At 37.3% G+C, this 23988-nt stretch overlaps 2 protein-coding genes across 3 annotated transcripts; both read right to left on the bottom strand.

Annotated features, from left to right (window-relative positions):
- Positions 1 to 762: 762 nt before the first annotated feature.
- Positions 763 to 21025, bottom strand: tmem184a (transmembrane protein 184a). Its single transcript, XM_079630857.1, has 9 exons — positions 20484 to 21025; positions 19253 to 19507; positions 13518 to 13683; positions 12353 to 12443; positions 9303 to 9378; positions 8190 to 8281; positions 7918 to 8087; positions 6351 to 6548; positions 763 to 3413 (listed from the first exon to the last, which is right to left on the bottom strand). The coding sequence occupies exons 2-9, from the start codon at positions 19505 to 19507 to the stop codon at positions 3181 to 3183; spliced, it is 1281 nt and encodes a 426-aa protein (XP_079486983.1). The 5' UTR covers positions 20484 to 21025; the 3' UTR covers positions 763 to 3180.
- Positions 21026 to 21838: 813 nt separating this feature from the next.
- On the bottom strand, positions 21839 to 23767 carry psmg3 (proteasome (prosome, macropain) assembly chaperone 3). 2 transcript variants are annotated; one of them, XM_079626252.1, is made up of 3 exons: positions 23622 to 23767; positions 23008 to 23237; positions 21839 to 22916 (listed from the first exon to the last, which is right to left on the bottom strand). In XM_079626252.1, exons 2-3 carry the CDS (start codon positions 23221 to 23223, stop codon positions 22764 to 22766), a joined length of 369 nt encoding a protein of 122 aa, XP_079482378.1. In that variant the 5' UTR covers positions 23224 to 23237; positions 23622 to 23767; the 3' UTR covers positions 21839 to 22763. The 2 variants fall into 2 exon arrangements, with proteins under 2 accessions (XP_079482378.1, XP_079482379.1); XM_079626253.1 differs by having other exon boundaries at positions 23008 to 23245; positions 23625 to 23737.
- Positions 23768 to 23988: the final 221 nt, after the last annotated feature.

Below are 23988 nucleotides of genomic sequence, written 5' to 3'. Positions count from 1 at the left end.
ATAGGATAAATTATTCTATATTTTCCATATGAATATATCTATTTTTCAAAGTATATAATATGTGCTCAGTCAGTCCTTAAAGCTATTTACCATGAACGCACATAGAAATTTTAACCAGTGCTCTTTAAAACACACTTGCCTATAAGAATCTTAAAGTAACTCAATGACATATAAAGTATGCTGCTCCAAATTATTACTTTATATTTGTCAACGTTAAGATGAAACTAAGGTATTAGGAGTAGTCCTGTTATTTGTAGTTAAAATAGTGCCTTTAATATTGAGCTTGTCATCATTTAAGTACTGTATGAATGGGTGTGGTTGTTTTGTAAAATCATATTTCCATATGCAACCACGTTGAACAGATTTGCCTGTTTTGATCGTTCTCGTGGGCGTAACTGTTGTGCTATATATATAAAATAGCGATTGTAAATACGGACACCATGAAAGGCAGCAAAAACTAGGCTTAGATTAATCATATTCATGATTCATCACATTGATCTCTGATATTTATTTTATTTGTTTTTTATTCTCATCTAAATTATTTTATTTACATTCATTTGTTTTCTTTTCAATTAACTACCCTCTTGTACAAATGAAATCATTCTGTTTGTTTTTTCCCCATTCTGGCTAACTTTGAGGTGGTAAATTATTCTTGTACAAAGTCTGCAGTGTTTGTTTTGTACTTTTAAATAAAGCTTTTCTCATGTAACCTTGTTTGAATCTGAAGTCTTGTTTGGTGTTACATCAAAAAAGAAACTCATAAAAACAAATCTCACTCCCTTTTATTTATTTCCTAAGAGAACAGATTTTGTCAACAACCAACTGTACAGGAAGCTAAAATATCAGAGATGACTAGGTCTAGATATCATACAACATATATACACATCACTTTCTTCATCCACAGTTAAAAGGCAACAACCGGCACAAGTCATACTCTCATAATGCTGCATTCCTAACCATTGTTTAACAAAAGGACTTGTATATAAACAAAACAGGTCAATTTATTTAGTCTACAAAGTGAATAGAACAACTCTGAATCACATAACATGGTTTCATTTTAAAGTCCATAAGCTTGATGATATTATTTTCAAAACACAATCAATTGAACTACCAGGTTAACAAAAGGTAGATTGGTAACACTTTACAATAAGGTTTGTTAATTAACATGAACTAATAATGAATTGCACGTATATACCGCATTTATTAATCTTTGTTAATGTTAATTTCAACATTTACTAATACTTTATTAAAATCTTGTGTACATTAGTTCATGCACTGTGAACTAACATGAACAAACAAGGAACAGCTGTATTTCTATTAACTAACGTTAACAAAGATTAATAAATACAGTAACAAATGTATTGCTCATGGTTAGTTCATGTTAGTTAATACATTAACAAATGAACCTTATTGTAAAGTGTTACCGGTAGGGTAGCAAATACATCAAGGGACATCTTTGTGGCAACAAGTAGTTAATATACATTAAAGCTACAATATGTAATTTTTTTCACTGGTAGGGGTCGCTAACCTCTTACAATAACAAAGGCGTAGGTTGATGATGCAATTAGCGGAATTATGGAACTTTTTAACATGACTGTGGTATAAAGCAGGGCACAATTGCTAATGAGAGACAGATATCAATGCCACACACTCTACCGAACTCAACTAACGTATCCGCAAATGCTGAATTAATACTCACAGGTCATTTATTAGACTAGTGAAACTTGTGAGGTAACGCAGCGCTGTTTAACTTGGTCTACACTACCATAATAAACTGCATTTGTTGAAAGTTATAATGTTATTGTAGGTGTTCGTTTGTTGGCTATATGAGACTAGCATTAAGCTAAATCAACATTAGCTAATCATTCATCATGTTGAGCTATATAACATTGATTAGTTTTATGTTCATTTGCTCACCTGTCTAATAAAGTACATACAAGAGCAGCGTTTCTGTCAAGTCAAAGTTTGTCATGGACGTGGAGCTCTCGGCATCTCGAAAACGCCACGCTGATATTGATCCTCATTTTAGTTATCTTATCCCAAAGTCTGCTTGTTTCCATAAATCCATAATGTTTGTACGAAACAACAACATTGTGAGCGTGTCGCTTGGCATAACTCAGTTGTCCACGTCTGTCGCCATGATTACTACGGCACTACGAGCGGAAACCAGGGATAACGCGGATATTACATCATTAACAGGCGACAATGACCAGGGACAAGCCATTATTTCTCTTAAATTAAAAATCTTTGGGAACTTTTGGGATATTGTAAGTGCAGAGCTGCAGGAAATATATCACACTGTGCAAGTGATTTTTGGATATTTTATTACAAAAATCTTACATATTGTAGCTTTAATAGCTTTGCATGAAACTTAACTAAATACATTTCACCTTGGACTGTTAAAAAAAAACGATTTAGGCAAACCAAGGTTAAACAGTGGATAACTAAACATCAACAAATTAACGGTAACACTTGTGCCACTTTAAACTTAAGATGTCACAGGTTAAAGCTTTAACCAACCAAACAATGGCTGAATACACATTATTTGCAATTAAATTACGTGATGATGGCTGAGACTCGCCTTTTTGCATCAGATCTCACTGTTTTTGAAGGCCTGGTGTGAAAATTAATGAACCTCCAAATCAAAGCAGGAACAGTGCTCTGTCCGTGTGGCATGACTGATACAAAGGTTTCAAAGATCCGCAGACAACAGTTTGAAGCGCGATCTCCAAAGCACGGGCATCTTTGAGAGCCGGTTCAATTCGTCCTGAGACCCAGCAGAGAGCCGCTGAGCAAATACTTCAATCGACCAGATGCAAGAATGGCTCCCTAAAGTGTCAGTTCCTGATTCATTCCATCTGAACGGCTCCACGTGCCTCATGCTGATCAGCCATGCCTTTAGAAAGGTTCAGAGGAGAGAAGGGAATCTTCTCTAGAGGGCAGGATCTTCCGCCACTACAGGATGAGCTTGGGACAACAATAAGGAAAACAAAACAACCCCTATATGACCCGGTCTACCTTCATTTCTTGTCAGGAAACAGTCCAGATCCCTTTTATGAGCACTTTTTTTTTTTTTGTTAAATCATGGGCTGATTTACATGATTAGTCTCCTCATTAAAGTTAGAAAGAGTCAAATTAGTTCCGGATTAAATAAAAAGAAAGATCAGGACAGATGGGGCACTAGAACTCATCATCCGTGTCGATCAGCATCACTTTGTCAGATTTCTTAACACTCTTGGAGGTCGTGATCCCTGGTTTGCCATTCATGTTGGGTTGCACCACTTCCTGAGTGGACTGCTGGGTGTACTGTTGGTAGGCCGGGGAGAAGTTGTGGATTGCGTCCTGAACCATGTCTCCAGGGTTCATGGTCTCCTTCAGGCCACTGGATATGCTGTGCATAGGTGCTACATTTTCTACAAGACAAAAGATAAGAGTGTAAAATATCACAACATATTTTTAATGACATCCAAGACTCAACTTTCAGATTTGCTCATTTATTCGTTCTTTTAAAACTTAGGACATGAAACTCTAAGAAGATGTAACCAAAACACTCTACAAAAGGAAATAAAAAGGCAGTTTCGCACACAGTCTCATCATTAAAACACATTACATCACAACTATTATATTGAGGTAACATATAGGCCTTTTTGTAATCTAGAGGTCTTCACACCCATAGGACTAACACATTATCCACAGGACCGGGACAATTATCCGATTGAGGCCTGGGACAAGTTGAATTGCTCAGTGTAGGAGGGAAGATATTTATGTGCACACAGAAAGCAGGGGAAAGAAATTACTTGTGGGACTCCCGTGAAGCATAAATATCTACTTGAATGTATTTTGCTTTTAAGGTACAGAATGTTTTTCAACTGTAGGCAACAGCGAAGGAAGGCATCCTTTTGTCTGATAATAACACAAATGCAACAAGCGGAGGTCTGAAGTGTTGTCCATGGGGGGGAACTGGAAAAAATAGAGAGGGAATGAATTTTTGCATAGACCTCTACCTGTAGCCTTTTGCGGGAGGGAGCCGGACAAACCATGAAAGTTGTGGGTGGGTGCAGGACAAAAAATAAATATATATTTTTTATAATTTTTTATTTTTTTTTGCAGGAGCCGGACAATCTTGTGGGAGCGGGACTAAAAAAAGAATAATAATCTAACTAAAATCCACTAATCCATCCCACCCGCTTTCAACAGAAAGACAGTAGAACAGTAAAAAAAAAAACATTCCAAAGTTAACGCATACCGGTCATATTTCACATTTTTGAGGTATTTTGTTTGTCTGGATTACACAATCCGTTTACAGCCAGTGACATTTCAACACAATGCCATCTTGCTATTATCCTCACTCTCGTGAGCACATCGCCACAGGCACCGCCTAGGTCCAACCCAGCTGTTCGCAAAATAGAAACCGGGATGAGACCACTAGCAATGCACTGCTCCCCTCCACTGATGTGTTTGCCAAATCACTCTTCTGCTTCATTTATCCACGATAGGCTGGAGAAGCCAGGAAAGAAATTCACAATCCCACAATTCCCAGATTTATCTCAGCTGTGGATGTATTAAATGAGGTTTCAGAGTACAGCCCGATACACTGCAATATGATGAGTTCCAGCTAACTGCGTCTTGCCTTGTGGATGATGGATGAGAGGCTTGTACAAAGGTGATGGCAGGCTGCCACTAGAGGGGTGAAAGTTTCTGACCTCCTGTATAAGAAACACTTAAACTGTGCTTGTTGCTCTCCAGCGGCCAGCCTGAAACCTGTACAGTGAACGGATGGATGTTTTGGGACCTGGCCCCATGGAGGGGGAAAACTCTGGATCAGCAAACTGTCCTAAGCTTCTTCACAGGTGGTCCGCTAGGGAGAAAAGGCCATCCTGGAAGGTTGCTCTACCTAACAGGCTTCATGACAGTCGTGACCTTTTTATTAACAGTGAAAGGTTATGAAACCAGCAGTGACTTCACCCTTTGAGCTCAGTGTTAAACTATGGTTAAAGAAACCCAAGGGAGTTCTGAACACATTTGTAGGTTTTCTCCTACAACGGTTAAGTAGAATTCTGCAATACACCAAAAGAAGACCTTGCGCTTAGAATATTAACATTCAAACTGACAAATGACTTGAAACATGCATATCTGACTGACAGTCGAGTTATATTTCATGCAGGCCTCTTGAAGTCAGAACACAAATCTAATGCAGCTTTTAACATTCAGCAGCTGAACTGACATTACAGCTTAAATTGGTGGAAATTGAAACCGAACTATTCTTCACCACCTTGAAAAGCACAAGCGACAGAATATGACTAATCCGTTAAGCGTGGAGAGGCTTTTGTAGCTTGAAGGATATGATCAGAATGATATACTACTAGCATACTGTTTTCTGCACAGTGCATATACTGTATATAGCCTGATGTCAGGTAATAGGAAATAATCCAGAGTCATCTGATTGACACTCCAATATAGTAGAAAGGAGTATTGCACCTTAATGCTGATTGCCATTGAAAAAAAAAAATGACAGTGTTGCTTCTACTGATGCACAAAATAATGTCAGAAGAGATGACAGATGAAATCGAGCCACTCTACCCACACTTGAAATATTAAGTTCTCCAATATGGGAGTTTTTTGTATTTCGAAAAAAAGACAGGGACTGCGTCTGAAATCACATGAGTAGGTGTTTACCGGCGTGATGACTCCGATCTTCAACCAGATGGAAATGGATAAATACTCCGAATTTTGTTATTTAATCTGACTTCTGACCTGTAACGCTGCCTGAATCATAATCATACACTGTTCGTTCGATGGCCAGAGGAGAACTGCCCCCCCCCGACTGAGCCTTTTTCCTCCAATGTGCCACCTCACCTGATGGGAGTTTTGGCTCTTGCGATAATATCGTTACCGTGAATTCTTTTTGCCATGATAATCATGTAGCCGAAATCTGATATCGTGACATCCCTACTGCGAACTTGACTGTGAATAACAGAATTGTAATTTTTGGCTAAACGATTCCTTGTCATCCGACCTCATTATGCTGCAAGTTAAATTCACAACAAAGTTTTACAGCAAGAAAAACACCCGCTGAAGATTTCGTTAAAATGGCATCATTCGACATGCCACAGGTCTGAGTTTCTCAGTACACAGGAGGTTTTTTTGATGATTGTGTCTCGCTGGTATGAGTGGAGATTTCCAACAGTCTTCTGAACTGTGAGTCATAACCCTCCTGAGGAAGAAAACTTCAAGTTGCCTCATAGGCTTGCTGAGACATGTTTCTAAAGATCATCTAAACTTTCCTTTAAAAAACAAGTTAAAAAGTTCTGCTTTGTTATTCCAAAGTGTCAGATTTTCAAGCTTCTAACCTGGTGTTTCACTCTTCTTCTCGCGGTACACACTGGAGGTGAAGGCGTAGCGGAGGGCGATGGCGCCGAAGAACATTTCGATGCAGATGATGAAGTTCTGCCAACCAGCTGCCACTGTACCAGCACCGACCTCATGACCATCAATGACCAGAGCTTCTGGGATCACACCGCAACGCTCCAGAATGGCCAATACCATACCTGAGAAAAAGACAACCAAAGAAAATGTTTTGCATAGGCCAGTGGTTCTCAACCTTTTTGACTCCAATGGCCCCCACTAACTACGTTTCCTTCCAAAGTTGCATATTTAATTTCTGCACAAAATTGGAATATCGCAAAAACTTTTTTTTGCAATGTTTCATCCCACGTGGTCAAGAGAACAAAATTGCCGCAAAATTGGAATTTGCTGTAATCGGGGAAGCCACTGGGGGTCATTTTTCCTACATCATACAACACTGTCATGTTATCTTACATTCGGATGCTGGTGTTTGGGAGCACAATCACGTGAGACGCTTCTATGAGGGAAATAAACCAAATCATTCTGATGACAGACTTTGGCTAAGGCATTTCAGAATGATCAAACCAGCATTCGAGAAGCTTTGCAATGAAATTGGTCTGCTGGTTAGTCCAGTCATCCAATCACTTCCACTGTTGAGGCAGTCATGCACGTTGCACATTGAGGGATTTATTCGGTAAATGTATTTCCATCATAATTTATGCTCATGTCATATTATTGGATAAAACTAATTATCTGCCTCAATTGGGTGCATACATTTTTTATGCACATTTTTATAATTTATCCGCATCTTGGCATTTCCATCCATCGATTTTTTATGCATAAATCCATAAATAGATGGATGGAATCATAGCTACTGTCCACAACTATATGCGAAGGCCCCATGACTTTTCTAGTTGTTCATCATTTACTAGACAAGGATAAAAGGATAAGTGTTTTTAAAAGTATTTTTTTTTTTACTCACAATTTACCCGGTAAAATAGTTTAGAGTTTGGCATCAATAGAAAAACAAATTCATAAAATGTATAAACATGCTTTATTTATAAGATATAAATTAATAATACTTTTTCCAGGACTAGAATTCACAATTTAATAATTCCAAAAAAAGAAAAAGAAAAAAGTTGTTGAGAGAGTGAGTTAAAATAACTTTTAAATAAAATAACAAATAATTTAGTTGTTTAAGCTTATTTTAATGCTCATTTAATCTTGACTTAAATTAAAGTCATCTTGAGGCCCCCTTAGAAGTTTGCTGAGGCCCCCTGGTTGAGAACAGTTGGCATCGAGCAAGTAGAAATATTCGTATTTATTAAAGGTAGAGCAAGTAACTTCTGCCACATTACACGTTTTATGCGGAAAAAAAAGATTAGTTCATTGACAAACATGTTTGTTTCTATGTTGAGATCACATGAAATGATCACATTTTGACTATTAGTGACAACATTGTTGTTCGTAGTAGCATTGTACTTGGCTACCAAAAGTGTCAATGAACAGCTTGAGATGAACATAATTGAGATGAATACTGAACATATAACATAAGAATGCAGAGTAACCCACCTTGCCAGAATGAGAGGAAGATGACGGATTTGATGGTGAGGAATTTGAGCACAGGCTCAAAAGGTCTTAGAAGGTCACTGGTGGCGAAGTAGAAGAGGAAGAGAGCATAGAGAGCCAAACTGACAGAGATGTTGTAGATGATGGTGATGTAAAGGTAACCTCCTGTTACACTATATGGAGAGAAACAACACAAGGAGTGAACCACAGCTCATTTAAAAAGGAAGATGTGTTATTAAGAGATGCTGATACAAATGAATGACAGGGTGGCTCACTTAAAATCTCCATCGTGGTATTTGCCAAAAGCCTGCAGAAGGATGGTGATGACAGCCATGATGGGTTTGATGACACAGAACTGAAGTGTGGCCTAGATTATGACATTAGTAACAGAAGCCAATGAGTAATGGTGATGGTTTGGTTTTTACGCCTGTTCTATTTAGTCAACATGGCCCTTTAATATAGTTTGAGCGATAGAGAACTTCCAGTCCTCATTCTTTTCAAAGGCATGGTAATGTTACATGCTTATTTTTGACAGGCAGTGCTTATTTCTTACATAAGCAACACAAAGTTTGACATGACTGACAAATCCATTCATTGAGAATGACGCAAAGGAGAATTTCCCCCAAATCTCACTACACGCAAGTCAGAATCGACTGCTTGAAACATCAACGTGGAATTCAAGTTTTAAATCGAAGCTGTCTGTGTGAAAAGCCGTCTCAAAATAATCAAAGCATGCTCTGTCTCCTCTACAGTCTGGTATATCGCGAGGTGATGCTTTGAAAGTCCCACATGTAGGCGTCCGGTTAGACAGATTTATGCGTTTTAAAATTTCACTACCTATTAAAAAAAAGTTATTCACATTCTTTTTAGAACGGGGCTCTCAAGTCCAATTCCCATCAGTATTATTCTCAAAGTACGAGCGAGTACCTCAGCTGCCGCGGAGACAGCATCAGTCTGGCAGCAACAGCTTTTTTTGTGTGCTTATTATCAAGCTACTTGCACCTGCTTCCTACCGTTTGCAACCCTACATTAACACCTGGAGCTGCTCAGCAAAGACAATGTTACAAAGACAACAACTGCTACTTCAGGACAACTTAGGTAGAAAAAGGTTGTGGAGACAAAAGTCACAGAAATTCTGACCCTCTTATTAACATATACGCTATTTACACATCGCCGTTTGTCTTTATACAACTGGGATATGAGACATAAGTGGGGTCCAAAAGTATGAGACCACATTGAAAATCTGAGATGTAAAACCTGGAAATAAGCTAAACATTTCAGAATGATTAAAAATAAGCTAAATATTTCAGAATTATTAAAAAGTACAAAAAAATGCTATGAAAAATGTGTAAGGAAAAGATGGATTTTATAGAAAAACAGGAACAAACCTGCTTGCAGAATCTCAGGAAGCCAATGGAGTAACTAATTCCTCCTAAACAGCATGTCCCGTATAGGCAACTGGACCTGTTAAAGGCAAATGAAGAGGTAATGTAAAAGGTAATGCTATTCTTAAAAGTAGTTTGATTAGTTGATCTCTTAAGACACAGGCAGGCGAAATAATGTTGCACAAAAAATAGAAAATGCTGTCAGAGCTTTAACCTACAGTAGAGGTTAACGCATGTTTTGACTGATACACTGAGTCATGGTGGCCATGTGGGCGATGACAACCAAATTTAAAATGAAGATGGCGGTCACAATACTCCCAGAGGAGCTTCATGAGGCGTTTAATTATATCCAGTGCATTCTAATCAAATTCTGCCCACATTGTCCACCATGTTTGATTTTTGTTTTCTCCAAGCACTTTACAATGCATTGTGGGACAAGAATTTTCCCGACCCTTAAATTTGGCCAAAATTAGGTATTTTAGGAGAAGGCAGCATAATTAAAGGGATAGTTCACCCAAAAAATTTAAATTCTGTCATCATTTACTCACCCTCATGTCGTTCCAAACCTGTAAGACATTTGGTCATTTTCGGAAGACAAATTAAGATATTTTTTATAACAGCTTTCAGTCCCTCCATTGACAGCTACACAACTACCACTTTGACCTTTAAAAAGTTAATAAAGAGGTCGTAAAAATAATCCATATGAATTGAGCGGTTTAGTACAAATTTTCTGAAGAGTCTTGATCGCTTTATATCAGGAGTCACCAAACTCGGTCCTGGAGGGCCGCTGTCCTGCAAAGTTTAGACCTGGTTGGAGCTAAACTCTGCAGGACAGCGGCCCTCCAGGACCGAGTTTGGTGACCCCTGCTTTAAATGATGAACGGATAAATTTAGGCTTTTATTCTCACATAAATACTCATCAACGCACACATCAGTTGAGGTAAACAGAAGCTCATCAATGCTTGCTTGACTAATGAGAACCAATGAGGTTCATTCTCGTGTTACGCAGCACATTTGAGCTTCTGCGAGAACCAATGAGGTTCATTCTCGTGTTACGCAGCACGTTTGAGCTTCTGCGAGAACCAATGAGGTTCATTCTCGTGTTACGCAGCACGTTTGAGCTTCTGCGAGAACCAATGAGGTTCATTCTCGTGTTACGCAGCACGTTTGAGCTTCTGCGAGAACCAATGAGGTTCATTCTCGTGTTACGCAGCACGTTTGAGCTTCTGCGAGAACCAATGAGGTTCAATCTCATGTTACGAAGCACGTTTGAGCTTCTGCAAGAACCAATGAGGTTAACCCTTTCACACGTAAGTTTAAAATATTCTAACTGACCCCCCAGCGTGAGTTTTTCAAGGCGACCGTTATTTAGAACCTGTCACTTTATCGTGTCCATGGTGACGCGTCATTGCTTGTCACGTGACACAGCGCAAACACAACACAGCGCTGAATGAATGATGATCTGCTTTTATGCAATTTTCTCTTTTTGATTCAAAATATTAAAAAATATGTTAGATATAGCATGAAACACAGATATTCCGATTGTCAAATATGTGCATGTGGATGTGTTTGGTTGTTTAAACACTTTTATAACGATCGCGTTAGTTGAGCTGTATGCGCGATGGGCGGCGCCATGTTAGTTTGTGCTGGATTTACAACACGTCAATTCCTCCACTTCTCATGAAATACATGAAAGTAAGTGGCAGGTTAACTGGGAGAAGAATAGGGTAAAATGTAAAGCTACTTACACATTGTGTATCTGATATGAATAAAACATGTCGTCTTATTATGATGGAAAGGATTATTATTGGCACGTCCATAGACATCTGTGTGTATTTTACAAACTCAAATTCATTGGTTTGCTTGTACTTATGTGATTTTAAATGCCTGAAACCTAAAATAAACATTATGTGGTTGAAAACACTGAATAGTTGTGATATATGACAAGCGCGAGCACGTCCATCTCTGGCTCAGCGCCAGCCAACGCGCGAAAGCACATTTGAATTTAGCAGTTGATCACGTGATGCGCTGACCGTTCTAATCACACCGGTGTGATCGTACGCTCCAGGGACCAGCCAAGACTGATCATACGGGTGTGATCGTACGTGCGAAAGGGTTAATTCTCTTGTTAGGCCCAGATCACCCGTAACACGTTTTTCAGGTTCGAAAACGTGAGGCGCACAGCACTGCTAAAAAAATACCGATCACACCTGAAATAGCAGTTCGCTGCGGTTTTTATGTTGCTAAGCAACCACCGAGTCAGCTGTCAGTCTAATAGAGAGCACGCTCACAAAAAAAAAACCTTTGGTTTGTTGTCAAGTAAATTGTCATATTGTAAACTCGTAGAGCTCCGGGTAACCCGAAACAGCCACCACAAGTTTCTCCTCCATCATAGTCTGTGGACGTTGAAGCAACTGTAAACTTCCGTCACGACCACAACGGAAGGCCCGCCTCTCTATTCATTCGATTGGACAGTGGAAAAAAACACGTTGACAACAGGCACGGAGTTGATTTTTTTTCAACTTCAAAAACGCGAGGCGCAGTGAGGTGAGGTTCCAATGAGGTTCATTCTCGTGTTACACAGCACGTTTGAGCTTCAGCAAGAACCAATGAGGTTTGTTCTCCTGCCTCAGCCAAGTACGGTTGAGCTTCTGTTCATGTTCACTGATCAATGTTTAATTGTGATAAAAGCCTACATTTAATCTGTTCATCATATAAAGCGATCGAGTCTCTTCAGAAAATTTGAACACCACTCAATTCATACAAATTATTTTTACGATCTCTTTATGAACTTTCTGAAGCGTCAAAGTGGTAGTTGCGTAGCTGTCAATGGAGGGACAGAAATCTCTCAGATTTTATTAAAAAATACATTAATTTGTTTCTCGAAGATGAACGCGATTACTTGAGGGTGAGTAGATGATGAATTTTCATTTTTGGGTGAACTATCACTTTAAGCCTTTACAAAGGGAGCACACCTACCATGCCTTAAAATCCTGCTCAATATGGTTATTAATCTAGCAATTTTATATGTATAGATAGATATAGACACTCACTGAATGGGTTTTCCTCTTATTTCCGACATGATGGCACTTTCTCCCCCGAGGTACTCAAAAGACAGACTCAGGAAGTTGTATATCACAAATGCTTGAATAAAAAAATAAAAAAAATAAAAAAATAATCATACATGAGAGCCTAACTTAAACAATTTGCAGTAAGAGCTTTAAATGATAAGCATAAATAACATGTTTGACATGACAGAACATCTCATCACATATCAAGATTGTGGAGTTGTTTGTGGCCAGGAAATCCATCTTAACCTAAGAGGTCTATTTAAAGACAGATTAGATGGTCAGATCTCATTGTCTCTTAGTGTGTACAACTAGATTTTACTGATGGTCTATGACTAAGACTTAACATCTTTTAAATTACAATTAGATTAATATTATAGTACCAATATCATATTAAAATAATTGTATACTTTATTCAGAAAGGATACATTAAACAAAGTGACAGTAAAGACATTTACATTTTTACGAGAAGATTTCTATTCCAAATAAATGCTGTTCTTTTAAACTCAACAAAAAAGGGAAGACAAATGTATCATGGCTTCCACAAAACTATTAAGCACCTGTTCACAACACTGATGAGAAATGTATCACGAAATCAGCATATTATAATGATTTCTGAAGATCGTGTGAAACTAATAGTTTATTCTTGATCAAATAAATACAGCCTTGACCAGCAAAATGCACTCCTTTAAAAAACAACTAAAAATCTTACCTACCCCAATAAAGAATACAACAAATACTTTGAACTTCATAAGTATATGGAATAAAATGTTTTAAGTGAAATAAATCCCCACACTGGAATTTTCCCATGTAACTTAAACAGGAAAACAAAAAAAACTGTTATAAATAGTCATTGTCTAGCAGGAGTGGGATAGGCCTGAAAAGACGATAACAGAGACATTTGGCCTGCCTCCTTTCTGACTGTGCCATGACCAACAGGTTTGTTCAGTTACAATGAACATGTATCTATTTCCCCTCTATGAAACCTGCAACCCTATGTCTGTAAAGCAGGCTCTCCTCCCTCACTGCAGGCCAGACTTAAAAACAACAGTACACGTCATTCCACCAGCGCTCTATTTGTGCAGAATAATATTACGCCCGTGAGGCAGAAGAGGATGTAAGGGCAGAGAGCAGCTCAGATTTACCGTACCTTCATAGCAGTCACGAACTGAGTCGAAATACACATAATACTGGACATTACTGATGAACAGCAGGCTGAGCCAGGAGTCGAAAGAATAGATGGGGACAATGAAGAGGATGCGGATGATGTAGCGCTGCTCATTTGGCACTGTGTACGACCTCAGGTGCAAGTATATCTATAAAAGACAAAAAGTGTGTTAAGAAAGACAAAAAGTGACTACAAAAATAAATAGCAAGTCTGACTTCAATTGCAAAAACAGTCAAATGCAAATTATTCAAATGTGCACTGGAGCAACACGCTGCAGAGCAGATGAAAAAGTGGCAAGAAAACAAGTTAGGTGTCGTTTCATCAGACACTGCTATGGGTAACACGTACAGTACAGGGAAAGTGAGCTGGACAAACAGGAGCTTTTCTGCGGTAATACCAGTGTTGTTAAATAACAGTAAACTGATAACTGTAAAAGTCTATAACAGTTTATGGACGGTGAACAGAACTAATCAAACAAAGCAAAGCAATGTTTACCACAATAATTCTGACCGGATATTAACTACACATTTCAAAATGAAAAACGTTAAACACCACTGACACAATACATTTTTTTAATGGTGTAGCAGCTACAAACCGTCGTCATCTTATGACAGGTGGCAACCAGGCACTGGATTGTGTTTATTGTATGTGTAGTATAACCATGATATATATATATTTCAGTTTTAAATATTGCAGTTACCATACAACATATTAAGTTTATTATTATTTGTATTAGGTACACTACATATTATCTTAAGGTGCTACTATGACCCAGTGTTATTTTAGCATAATTGAGATACTATTATGGTTTATTTCTTTATATTTTCTGTTTTCATTTTAAGATTTTACTTCACAATTTTATTTTAGTACATCAAGTTAAACTTTTTTTAAAACAAGTTAAAGTTGCTTTATACATATACATTTTATTTCAAGTAACAAAAATATTTGTATGGTTATAGTTTTAGTTTAACTATAAATAGCCCTGCTATAAACCATTTAGGGGTAAATAAAAAGTACAAAGTTGTCCTTTTAAAGGTACTGCTCCAGTAAAAAGCTGTTGCACCACTTAAGTTTTTAGTTTAATACAGCAATGCAGTTTATTAGCTTAAATGTAAGCTCTTTTAAAGTTTCCAAGCTACACAGCAACTCAGCAAAGAACCAACTGATGTAGGGTAGTGGCCAAACGTGATGTCCGACCTTGGAAAATGAACATCTTCACTTTGATTTAAATATTATTCATACGTTATTTAATGATTCTGGAATCATATTTTGTAGTTGTGCCGAGTCTATTGTTTAATTTGTAATGACGCCATTAAACGGGCCAAATTGTGTGGACATAGCCTAATTCTTGGATAGGCTTCCAAAGACATGAACACGCGAAAACTGATTGTGTTGTAGTCAATGCAAGCTTTTCCTGTGAGCTTTTTGTATTTCTATGCATTTTTTTAGCATATAACAATAAAACCTGTAGCTTGCATTCTTTTGCTTAATAATTTTGTCAGATAAATACCTTAACCAAGTTTAGCGTTTTGTCTTTCCTTCATATTTATTATGAGGAAAATATCTCACTCACTCACTCACTCACTCACTCACTCACTCACTCACACACACACTATTGTGCAAAAGTTCATTTATTTCAGTTATTCAACTTAAAAGGTGAAACTAAGATATTATATAGACTCATTACATGTAAAGTCAGATATTTCATTTTATTTGTTAGAATTTTGATGATTATGGCTTACAGCTATTAAAACCTTTTCACAATATTTTAATTTTGAATTTGGGGTTTTCATAAGCTGTAAGCCATAATCATCTAAATTAAAACAAATAAAGGCTTGAAATATCTCACTTTGCATGTAATGAGTATATATAATATATTATTTTCACAATTTAAGTTATAAATATATATATATGGTTTAATCGAACGTGTCGGGTCAAAAACACAAATATCCCCTCTGGACATCACTTTTGGCCACTACTCTAGAGTCACATGTGTGCATATATCAGTTATATAGTTTCAAAGTTTATAATCTACATTTGAAAAAAATACTATGGAGCTTTAGATGCCTGTGCTTGTCCTTAAAGTCCCTTTTGAACTTCACAATATTACTAAGGGGGCTCAATATTCGCTGGGCTCTTTAAACTCTTGGATACTCAATCATTTGAAATCAGATTATTTGAGTCCTTCATTCCACGGGTGGAGGCTTGATGCATTTGTGGGCTCTCGGAAAAGCAAGGGGAGTTGCTCTCTGAACTGATGTCCTCCATTTCACCTAGCCTGCAGGGGAAATAAGTTCACAGTCTCCCAGACTCCATAATGCGGAGCTGACAGTGAGAGAGAGCCGCGCTCACAGTAATGGCTCTGGCCATTGACTGTCTGCTGGCTGACGCAGAATTGGAGCCAAAGCTAATTACAACCTGTCTGAAGCAGAGAGGAACTGCTGGTGGAGCTGTGAGGCCCTCAAAAACAAGAGCCGCTGAATCACAAGGTGTACCACCAACGTTAAGACCATAAAGCTTGTAAAAAATAGAGAGCTGAGAAAAGGCAGACCCAAGAGTGCTGTTGGCGCCTTGTCAGTGCCATATATAACAATTCACTTAAGAGGGGCTGGCCCAGAAGGTGCTTATGTTCTAAATAGCTGGTTTTCAAAGACACCTTTGATATCCCCGGCACTGATGGTAAAGTTTTGCAGGCAAATTTCAGAACAGTGTGTTTTAGGAACGCAATCTCAATTTCTGCCTTTAGTATGCAGAGCGTAAGGAAAGCTCCGCCGGGAGAATCTTTTGCAGAAGCCAAGAAAGGCTGTGAAATACTAAAACAAACCTGAGGGCTTCTTTAATCTCCTCGGGATTTACATATGTTGCTGTTTGCAAAGCCGCGGATGAGGAGTCGTTCAGCTGCTAGGCTGAGGGACAAAAACCAGACAGTTTTTGGACTTAATTATGACTTGAAGAGGAAAACCATGACACAGGGACTCCTTTTCAGTCTCTATATAGCATCCCGACGTTGCTTGGCCGCTTCAAAAGCGTCAGCTTCTCAGAAGTGTTGGCTTTCGTATGGCACACAAGATGCTTTGGAGGCAATCAAATCAAAGTCCGTCGGGGACACTGTGGGCGCTGCAATTCAGAGCTGAAGAAATACCTTTCCTGACCTCTGCTCTCCATCAGTACAATCCCAGTAGTTCAATTACATAACGGATGCTTGAGAAACATATTCTATATTAAATTTCTTCATGGGTCATATAGGCTGCAATGAAAAGGGATTCAAAACATACCAGCAAGAGCAAGGAAATTAGATTTCAACCTTTCCCAAAACCGAACAATGTCTGCAAATATAATTGGTAATTCGACACACAAGATGGGTATATTCAAACTGTGCCGGCACTTCACCTGACAATTACTTTTACACAAAACTCATCCACCTCCAACTGATTTCATCTTGCCATAGGCAGCATAGTGAACTCATTCATATGCGACAGAAATGGATATTCAGGTATGATGCGCTTTCAGCTGTAATGAACAGGACAATATAAAGGACATGGAAATACCAAAGCAAATTAGAACTGCTCAGCATGTTTATATCTACAAAGAAATGACCAAGCCTCAGCAGGAAGACTTATTGAGCAGTCTGGTATCTAAAAAAAACGGCCCTTATCGCTCTTTTACTGATACAGCTGGTGTAAAGGTTAGTGAATGATGGTCTTTCATCAAACACAAAAGAACTTCCTCTATAAACAAAGGCTGGGCACACAAATATTGCTCTCGCTGTAGTTTCTGCTTTAAACTAGTGAACATATACTACCAGTCAAATGTTTGGACGCACCTACTCACTTTAATCGGACTGTTTTCCACATTTTGGAGAAAAAAAAATCTCTTTTAGAAATAAATTATGAAAATCAAACAAACAACACAAAAATAGCCATCCTTAGCCCACATTTTCTCAACCAACTTCATGGTATCCAACTTGGATGCTTTTTAAACAGATAATTTAATAATAATAAGAAGAAATGTTTAGCGAGAACAAAATCAGCATATAAGAATGGCAGCTGAAAATTCAGCTTTGCCATCATAGGAATTGAAAATATTCAAAAAGAAAATAGTTATTTTAAATTGTAATAATCTTTCACAATATTACTGTTATTACTGTATTACTGTACTTTTGATTTAAAAAAAACTGCCTTGGAGAGCATTCTTTCAAAACATTCAATATCTTGCAAACCCCAGACTTTTGAATGGTACTGACTGTACATTGGCTCAATTTATTTAACACTAATTTCAAACAAAATATATATTTCTTAATCATGATCAAACAACTCAGTTGACTCGAGTGTATCCAAATGTTTTACTCGTTGTGTATAAGACAGAGCCAACAGATTTATATCTAAACTACAATGGCTATAAAAAACAAACGACCACTTGAAATACTGCCAGGCACTAACACTAACACACACACACACACACACACGCCTGAGTAACATTTTGTCATAGAGACAATCATTTCCATTAAAAAAGTTCCTGTTTCTAAAGTGTACATTGCAGATGGCACATGTATTACTGGTTACGGTATCCTCGCATTAGATCACCAGAGTACACTATAGCCATATTTCTGTGTTTACACAGCACTCTTATCAACTCTGGGAACAGGGACCACTCCGCTCCGTAGTTAAATGTGATTGGTCAAGGACGGCTAACAGTGCTCTAAACAGAACATTAGAGCAAAGAAAACATGGATGACTGTTCAGAACAAACAGGTAGGCATTTATTGATCTCTGATGATCGATAAGCAGTGGAAGCAGGGAGTGGAGGGTTAGTTATTGCTGTAGTTTTTAATGACTGTGTAACAGAGATTAACCTTCTAAAGTGACATAGTATTATCAAGATCTGCAGATGATAATGAGCCTGAGGTCAGGTATGAGGGAGGAGATGGCGTGGAACACAGCTTTTGTTTTCCCCGCCTAGGTTATTTGCTTTTATTTGCGTGTGCTCTGAATGAACCACTGCTATTAGTGTCTCCAGCTTTCCCTGGGCCACTCCATTTAATGCTGAGATTTGCTCCTCACCTCATGCCCCATACTGGCTATACCTTGTACTGGTTTAAAAGCAGCAGCAATGCCTTTCTGTTGCTAAATAAGCAGCTCCATGGCCTCGGAAAGTGTGCTAGATGTGCGAGTGGTTGGCTGTAAAAGGATTTCTATGAATTACTTGTCTTCAAACTAGGGCTGCACAATATATCGAATTTATTGAAATATCGAAATATGCATATCGCAACAGCGTGCAATAAATGGGGTCATGGACAAAAGACAAAAAATGTATTAGCTTTATTAAGTATCAGGATATATTTAATTCATACAGTGAAAACTAAGCAATGTTTTATTTTTATATTTTATGATTCAGCATCTTTTATTAAATAAACCTAATGTAGGATAACCTGAAACTCTGTGGTTTACACTGATGTTAAAATAACACTTCTTATGCTACAGTAAAACGCTGATGTTCACTTTCTTGTCATAAAAAGAATGTGAAACACATGTAGGTTATATCATTTTAAATATATTTGAAAGATAATTTAAGTTTATTTTACACACTTTAAGCATTATAGTATCGCATATCGAATATCGCATTATTTAAGGAGTTATTGCATATCGCATTTTTCTTCAATATCGACCAGCCCTACTTCAAACACATTAGAGACATTTAGTTCTTGTAAATTAGCCTACCTGATGACAGGTGATGATGAGTGCGGACCAAACAAAAATGCCGGACAAGGCTTGAGCAGTGGGGGTGTTGAGGAAGAGCTTGTCGTCCCCCACTTTTTCAGTTCCATTACTTGTCCTGATTACGGTCATGTTAGACATACCAGTTATATTTGACAGGATTGAGTATGATGACAAAGGGACTGAATTATCCATGTTTTTATCTGAATCCACTGACAGGGAGCTAAAATTAGCTGTAGTAGTTCTGGACTCATTCATCTGTGGGGGGAAAAAAGAAAAACATTTTTTTTTATAATTTAATTAAAACTAATTGATATTACATTAGTTATACATATTTATTTTAACTTTCATTTACAACTTCCTCATAACCTACCGTTCAAAAGTTTGAGCTCAGTACGATAATCTTTTTACTGTTTTTGAATGAAGTCTCTTTTGCTTGCTCAACAAGGCTGCATTTATTTGAATTACAAATACAGTAAAATACTCCAGTATATTTTAAAATGAAATTTATTCATGCACAGTAAACGCTGAAACAAATCTAATATGGTGATTTCCTGCTAAAGAAACATTTCTAATTTATCACTGTAGAAAATATTTTTTTTGTGGAAACTGTGCTACGTTTTTATTTCCGGCTTCACAGAAATATTTGTTAACATTATACATGTTTTTACGGTGACTTTTAATTTACTACATCCTTGCTGAATAAACGTAGTATTTTTTTTTTGTAATACATTTTTCTGGCTCCATTTAAACTATGCTTATTCTCTAAATTAAATATTATAACCCATCTATATTTATAGATTGTACTATTTCTATTCCAATGACAAAGGTATATGTCGGGTATATGGTTTATTTAACAAACATTTACCAGGGAAACCATGATTAGGCCTACTATCTTCTAACTAAATTAAACGGTGTTACCTTTGTACAGACTAGCGTCACCAAAAAAATAAACATCGTTTTTTTAAAGAAGGCCTCATAGCCTATCAAGTTATTGGTTTCATGGTTACCGACAGCATTTACCATGGTATTCTGTCGGAAACTATGGTTTACATGTTGATTTTTCATGAAGTAGCCTAAATGGATCGTCAGAGTTCATAATTTACAGCATATGTTGGGTAGCATTTTTTAAAACTAAGACAAACGAGTTAGAAAAGCTGTCTATCAATCATTTAAATCAAACCTATTATTGTAACACAAGGCAAGACGAGTTACAGATATTTGAAACACTTACCTTGATACTGTCAACACCTGTGAGAAGTTCAGTGCGATCAAACTCAAATCACTTTATCATAAACCTAACGTTACACGTGACTTAAATTTATCTGACCATCGTAGGGGGACTAAAATAATAAATGCATTGCATTCATCAGTGCTTACAGAAAGATCAATATGCGACTTGTAGCCATAGGTAGACACTAGACACACACGGCCTGCGCGACGACACCGATGAGACAAGCGCGCACTTCCTCGTTTAACTATTGACAGGTCTGATGGAACTCATTCAACTCGGTGAAAACAGCCGCGACGGGAATCTTATTGATTGTGATACAAATCCCGAAGCAAAGAATATACACGGCTATTTTCCTAAAGCCTTTTCCCGATTCCACGCCAAAAAACTTGTTGTTCCGTCTCAGCAGGTGTAACATTACGTACTTCGCGACACAACAGCACACCCAGGTCATGTGACCTTGGCTTGCGACTTCAGTCTTTGGTCACGTGACATGCCAGGCAGCGACGAACACCTTTTGATCAAAGGTAGACCATTCCTAGTGCAATCTCAATTAATAAAGTTACATTTATTATAGAGCTCACTACATAAGCAAGTACCTTAGAAAACATAACTGTGAATACTGCTAGAAATAATATAGAATTAATTCAGGTAAACTAGGGCACTGTGATATTTAAAAGGAGCCTCAGATCACATTAACCCTCCAGTTAAGTGTAAATGTCAGCAATGTTATTGTGTGGGGTCAAAATGCTCCCATACATCACTGATTGGGTAAAAATGTGTGCAGGCATTTTGAAAACCCTGTGACACAAGATGTGCATGTTTATGGTAGGGTAACAATATATCGTGCCACAATATATCGCAATACAAAAATGCAACAATACGTATCGTGGATAGTTCACCCAAAATAGAAATTACTGTATAAGAAAAAAATCATGTTTTCAGAGTTTTAGTGTCAGTACTACATTAAACTACTATATAATGTTGATTATAATGTATAATAATGCAATGGTCAGCTTCAGAATCATGAATATTTTTATTCTGGTGTCACCATTGTCCTTGAATTACAAGCACCAAGTCCAAACCTGTTCATTTAAACCCACAATGTAATATCAAAGTTAGCATTTTAATCAACAGTACATTTTTTGTTAACCTTTTATCATATGTCTTGGGAGTATCGCAATAATATCGTATCGTGAGTTCAGTATCGTGATATATATCAAATCGTGAAATGAAGGTATCGTTTCACCTCTAGTTTATGGATTTTTCTAATAAATATAATTTAAGTTTTTCAGAGATGTCATAGTTGCTTTTGGTGTCAATTAGACACCTGACATAATAAGAGGCTTGACACTGGATACAATAGTGATTAGTTGTAAACAATTATTTATTATCCAACAGGAATAGTGTAGAGTAGCATTCAGGAGGGAAAAATCCCTTTCACTTTGTCCTTAGAGGAATTGTTTAACAATAACTTTAAAAACTTTAAAGGCAGACCTACTGTGAGGAAAGAGGTTGTTAATCGATGGTGTATGCTTTTGTTAAAGTCATTAACTTCCATTATTTCACTTTTTTTTAACAACGGTTTTGTAAAAAATTATATTACTATTATATTAAACCCCATGAAACACTGCGAATGACATAATTAAGCCAAGTCTCTCTTTGCATTTAGCAATAAACTTAAACGTATATTGTTTCTATATCTTTAAATAAATAGTTTATATATTTCTCCATTGTTGTTATATTGATTATGTCGTTCACAATGCTTCATGGGATTGTAGTTCTTTCTCTCATTGAAGAAGCTAAGTAAAGTCGTATACCTCTGTCTTTTTGTCAAATTTTCAAATACTTGCAAAGTTTTTAATGTTGTGATTCACATCATAGCTGGTTGGTTTGGTTCATGGCCTATAGCTCTTGAACAAAGACTAACAAAAAGAATGAAATAAAAAAAAAAAAACACTTCCAGAACCATGGACGGACATTGTTGCAGTCTATAATGGTTTGGCAGACAGTTCATGTGATGCTAAAGGTGCAGGTGTTTAGCCAGGCCCCTTTTCAAAGTTATTTAAACACCACCAAAATATTCAAGGTAAGAAAATATAACTTTTAATCTTTGACAGCTAAAAGACATCCATTATACAGAAGCAAAAAGTAATGATATTAAACAGTACTGTTTTTAACTTAAAATTCAAACATTTTAAGCTTTGTGCAGTAGCAACAGATTGCAACTAAGATTTTCTCCAGATACGTAATTTGTCCTTTTCTAGTGCGTTAGCATCCTTTTCACCAAACTTGACAACCTTTGATCATATCTTTAACAGTTTTCATAGTTTCAGCACTGTTGTCTTTAAGTGAAAGGCCCAACAGAACCGGTCGGTTGCCTGATTCCTGTGAGACAAACGTTGTGACATTCTTGGCGTAGACGTGTGTAAGAGGCTGCAAAAGAGATAAAAAGCGCATGGTGAAATACAAAGATGATTTTATCTGCCATATTGATAATCCAACAAAAACATATTTTAAAACATACCTCATCCTTTCCCAGCAGTACTCTAGTTGTGAACATGGGTACACTGATGTCACCAGACCTTGTGTCAGGTGTTATCGACACAAGTGTCCCAATTTTACCATACTGTGTCAAAACTATAAAAATGTAGTTGCTGAATTCCGTGCAGACAACTTGAGTTGGTATTCCGTTTATTGCTTTTTCCATTTGTCTTGATCGGATGACGGGTTGAGGAGCCATTATTTACTTAGTTAACTTACACCTGAAAATAAATAAGTTTAGTTAGAAACATTCGACCAAATAATAGTGACTGAACTCTCACAACTGAAACAGTTAAAAACGAGAAAGACGTAGGATTGGTTATTTAAGTAATAAGCAAATAGAAAAGAAGAACCATGATTCGCTTATTCATTCATCTCTGTACAGGAGAAGCACGAAGCTACAGCGATAGTAGGCCGCATGATATCGCTGCCGTCTAGCTTGTCAAAAGCGGTCAGACGACACAGGAAACACCGAGGCTTCAGAGTCTCAAGCGGAGCACTAGATATATCAACTGTGATATCTGCAATAGCCGAATGGTATTCAAAGATACAATGCAAACTATTAAAACAATTAACGCAGAATTAACAAAGATTTCTCACCGCTAGTTTAAAGTCGAAAATTATCCTCTTAGGTTGAATGTGAATCCGTTGCTAACATCCCTCAGCGAAGACGGAAAAGTGGATCATGCGCTTCATCTACGCAATGAAAAGGGAAGGGAAAGATGAGAGTATTGAGATGATGAGCTGTGGAGGAGATGGTCTCTTGAATTTATTTTGCCTGACAGTTTTGTCACTTTTGTATAGCATAGTATATAATTACGATTTTTAACATCAAATAGTAGGTATATTTGCCTACTAATGTTTTACTTGTATTATTGTTATGACATCAAACATTATAAAAAAAATATGTAGGCTTGTCAAAGTAACCTATTTAAAAAAAGAAGAAAATGAATACCCTTTATTT

The sequence above is a fragment of the Phoxinus phoxinus genome, assembly GCF_949152265.1.
Source record: "Phoxinus phoxinus genome assembly, chromosome: 1".
Classification (NCBI taxonomy): Eukaryota; Metazoa; Chordata; class Actinopteri; order Cypriniformes; family Leuciscidae; genus Phoxinus; species Phoxinus phoxinus.
Note: the sequence above shows the minus strand (reverse complement) of the source record. Positions and strands in the feature narration are given on the sequence as shown.

What these genes read in the sequence shown, in the direction of transcription:
- tmem184a (XM_079630857.1), bottom strand. Translation starts at nt 19,507, where the DNA reads ATGAATGAGTCCAGAACTACTACAGCTAATTTTAGCTCCCTGTCAGTG. An exon ending in AGTTCGTGACTGCTATGAAG is followed by an intron (nt 12,444 to 13,517) that starts GTACGGTAAATC and finishes TTTTTATTCAAG; the next exon opens with CATTTGTGATATACAACTTC. An exon ending in TCCTGAGATTCTGCAAGCAG is followed by an intron (nt 8,282 to 9,302) that starts GTTTGTTCCTGT and finishes GTCATAATCTAG; the next exon opens with GCCACACTTCAGTTCTGTGT.
- psmg3 (XM_079626252.1), bottom strand. Translation starts at nt 23,223, where the DNA reads ATGGCTCCTCAACCCGTCATCCGATCAAGACAAATGGAAAAAGCAATA. An exon ending in TACTGCTGGGAAAGGATGAG is followed by an intron (nt 22,917 to 23,007) that starts GTATGTTTTAAA and finishes TCTCTTTTGCAG; the next exon opens with CCTCTTACACACGTCTACGC.